We start from the raw sequence: 3,539 nt of genomic DNA, 5'->3' as shown, positions 1-3,539 counted from the left end.
TGAAACAAGCTTAGATTCGATGACGGATGTTGTCCGATACTTGTACTTTTTGACGACATTAACAACAATGCCTCCGTAAGATGCACTTAACATTGTATTTATTTGTTTCCAACAAAATGATTTTTATTTTTGATGGGTATTGAAAGTTCTAAAATTCCTGCAGAAATGAAATCTTAAAGAATCACGGACGCTATTCTATGGCAAAATGTATTGACCTGGATAATATCTCATTATCATTCAAGCAAGTCTGATATAAATAATGAAAAGTAAACTAAACCAAAATAAATCAAGAGCGGATTTATGATAAGAGAGTATTTATGTTTCAAAACGCAAGGCACATGTATAATTCTTTTTTGCCATAACGTTGTTTTCGTAAAGCCGACGCTATTTTTTAGTATCATGAATTAGGCAAGGTAAATAACATGTATTCTTGTTATCTAACAACATATCTGGGTGTGCGTTATCAAATTCTTTATAAATACGCAGCTACTGCTTTGGTGCTATTCAGTGCGCTATAAAAAGCCTCTCGTGCCACAGATTTTTGTACCATTTTGTGTATACTCGAGGAATTCAGAATGAAGACTTTGCTGATTATTGTAGGTGTGTTGGCGGCTATCATAGTAAGTATGAAAGAATATCTCAAATAAATAATAATAAATGACGAATATAAAATCGAACAAGACGATGATGTTGCTTCTTGTGAATGCAAACTTCGGGACAAGTTATAAGTTGATCGATATCGTGATGGCATTCAATTGTTAAAACAATACGAAACAGTTTTCTATATATTTGGACATCATTATGTATATCAGGCGATGTCTTACGGTTTTGACGCAAACATGGCGCGAAAATTCCATGAAGACTTTTTGAAGTGCAACAAGCAACTGGGCAAGTCGCCACGTGAGTATTAAAATTAATCATATTAAGAAATTAATATTATGAAAAATAAATTACCTCTTTATGATGAATTTATATCATAATTTAATTATTTTAGAATAACCAGAATTGTGTCCAGATATTCGATTTTTTCATCAAGATTTTCGAAAATTCGACTTTTTTATTATATTATAATACACTTGTATCACTGAACCAGTTAGAACGTTCTGTTTGATTTGAAAAATTTTCTATGTAATCGGTTCTATCGTTTTACGATAGAAAAATATATGAATGGATAGATAATAACATATAATGTGACAATTAACATAACTGACCCATTAGCCACTGAGCTTCAAGATTAAGTTTTTATTATAACATGTAACTAAATAAAGAGAGAGCATTAAAATGACTAGATTCAACACAGTAAATGTTAATTTATAAAACTAAACGGGTATTTTGACAAACCTGATAAATTATTGATTTGCAATTCTTTGGACACTGTATTCGTGTTTTACATAATTTGCATTAGTCTTAAGGATAGCACGATGACAATTTAATTCGTCCTATTTTTAATAAAGAAATGGTTCTAAAAATCTACCAATTGTATTAGTACATCTGTTAATTTTTGCTTTACAGCTGAGGCTAATGTCGACACGGTCTTGTGCGCGGTAGATATGTATGGGGTACGTATACTTATATTTGAAATACATATGTATATGCAATACATACTTACATACATTTATATATAAATATACATATATACATACATATATATATATATATATATATACATATATATATATGTATATATATATATATATATATATATATATGAATCTAGCGATAGACATGAGTATATTGAACTTTGAACCCTAATCCTTGAACCTTTCGCTGAGCACAGTAGTCGTCACATAATTGTAGATTAGGTCATTTTGGACAAAACAATTACTATTTTGCGAATAAGTACGCAAATTTTCAAGGTGTCAACTAAAAGAGCATTTAGATGTGATCATTTTCATCATTCATCAATCATTAATAACTTTATAACTATTACAATTTTTGTAAAGTAATACTTGACTATACTTCTTAGGTTTATCTCATTAATCTTTACAATTTTTCATTTTCAAAAGATTCCGGACATCCCGTATATATATAGAAAATATTCTGAATTTAAATAATTGAACTATCTCTACAGTTTATATCTGGCTTGTTTTAGGAGAATAATATTTCAAAATATACAAAACATAAGTTGGAATTTCTAAAAAAAGTTATTTTCTCAGACACCCACACGCATTAATTTTATGATTTTATCAATTTTGATTCTTGTTAATTTTGTAATTATTTAGACACCATTTTTAGTAATTATAACATTTAACATAACGTTTTATTAAATCATCGATTTCAGTTGCGTAACGAGAAAGGCGAGATCAGAAAGGAGGCAGTTTTCCAATCATTTGTGGACTTAATTTCAGACGACGACAAAAGAAAATTGGCGAAAATAATCTATCACAAGTGTTATGATGACGGTAATTTATATTTTATTAATACCCTCAGAAATATAATTGTCATAATTGCTCAATGTTCTTTCAATTGCAGTAACTAAAAGTGGAGCCACTGGTGACGAACAAGGACGGAAAATTATCAGTTGCTGTACTCCAATTATGTATCTCCTTGACGAAGTCGAATAAACCGAAGTGGAATAAAGCGTAAACCGGACCCTTTTTCAAGTTGACCGTATAAAATTCTGTTGATTCATAGAATCATCTCTAATTACTTCAATGATGCATTGTAAATGAACAACAGCTAATTGGTGGGAAGGGAAAAATTGTCGAAATAAATGAAGTCAAAATAGACAAAAACGGAGTCTCATAATACCTTTTTCGTTCTTCCGATTCGATTTTTAATCCTTGAATTCTCATGATCGACCGAGATGCGTTCTCTCTCGCGACGGACCCGCGATATCCTGAGCGTTAGATGTCCTTCCTAAGAAGTGCAAGTGCTTGAAATCGTAGCAACTTTAAAATTCTTAACAGATATATTAACAGATATACTAACAGATATATTAACTTAACAGATATTATATTGAATGTAGTAACACACATTCGATAGACCCCTTCAAAAGAGACAGCATTCTCTCGAAAAATATTTTTATTATTTCAAATATTAATCGTGCGAAGTTGAAGAAACAAAATTTGGTAAATCTTGTGTTTAAGGCACCCACCTCTGATGACCTTGTCTGTTGGATATTTTATCAAGGAGACCCTTCTGAGTCACAATCAAAAGTTTTAGCCGTTGCTCATTGTTTATTAAAGAGTTATTAAAAAAAAAGTTGTACGAACGTAATGTAATTTTTCGAAACAGTTTAATAAGAAGGAGATAATTTTTCATCATCAGATATTCATTGAAGGTGCATGTAATATATACATACGTGTTATATACGTAGTGTACTGCTTTGATTTCTTATATTCCTTTGTAAGGTGTTCTTACTTCGTAAGCTGATTACAATTTTAGTCAGTATGACACAGCTCTGCTATGTGGTAAAATCGTTCTCGCTTTTGCTTTAGAAGCGAAATCATTTATACAGTTAATATGCATTTACATGAGTTTCTAAATATAACACATGATTTCAATGTGGAATTTTATAGATAGTGCTCATTTTCTTT

The 3,539-nt window shown here is 30.4% G+C and overlaps 1 protein-coding gene across 1 annotated transcript; it reads left to right on the top strand.

Annotated features, from left to right (window-relative positions):
- The first annotated feature begins 495 nt into the window (after positions 1-495).
- On the top strand, positions 496-2,735 carry LOC112589514 (uncharacterized). The gene is made up of 5 exons (XM_025303125.1): positions 496-620; positions 813-900; positions 1,513-1,559; positions 2,282-2,402; positions 2,473-2,735. Exons 1-5 carry the CDS (start codon positions 576-578, stop codon positions 2,562-2,564), a joined length of 393 nt encoding a protein of 130 aa, XP_025158910.1. The 5' UTR covers positions 496-575; the 3' UTR covers positions 2,565-2,735.
- The last annotated feature ends 804 nt before the right edge of the window (positions 2,736-3,539 follow it).

The sequence above is a fragment of the Harpegnathos saltator genome, unplaced genomic scaffold (genome assembly GCF_003227715.2).
Source record: "Harpegnathos saltator strain DR-91 unplaced genomic scaffold, Hsal_v8.6 scaffold533, whole genome shotgun sequence".
NCBI classification, from domain to species: domain Eukaryota; kingdom Metazoa; phylum Arthropoda; class Insecta; order Hymenoptera; family Formicidae; genus Harpegnathos; species Harpegnathos saltator.
Note: the sequence above shows the minus strand (reverse complement) of the source record. Positions and strands in the feature narration are given on the sequence as shown.

What these genes read in the sequence shown, in the direction of transcription:
- LOC112589514 (XM_025303125.1), top strand. Translation starts at nt 576, where the DNA reads ATGAAGACTTTGCTGATTATTGTAGGTGTGTTGGCGGCTATCATA. An exon ending in GCAACTGGGCAAGTCGCCAC is followed by an intron (nt 901 to 1,512) that starts GTGAGTATTAAA and finishes TTTGCTTTACAG; the next exon opens with CTGAGGCTAATGTCGACACG. An exon ending in TCACAAGTGTTATGATGACG is followed by an intron (nt 2,403 to 2,472) that starts GTAATTTATATT and finishes TTTCAATTGCAG; the next exon opens with TAACTAAAAGTGGAGCCACT.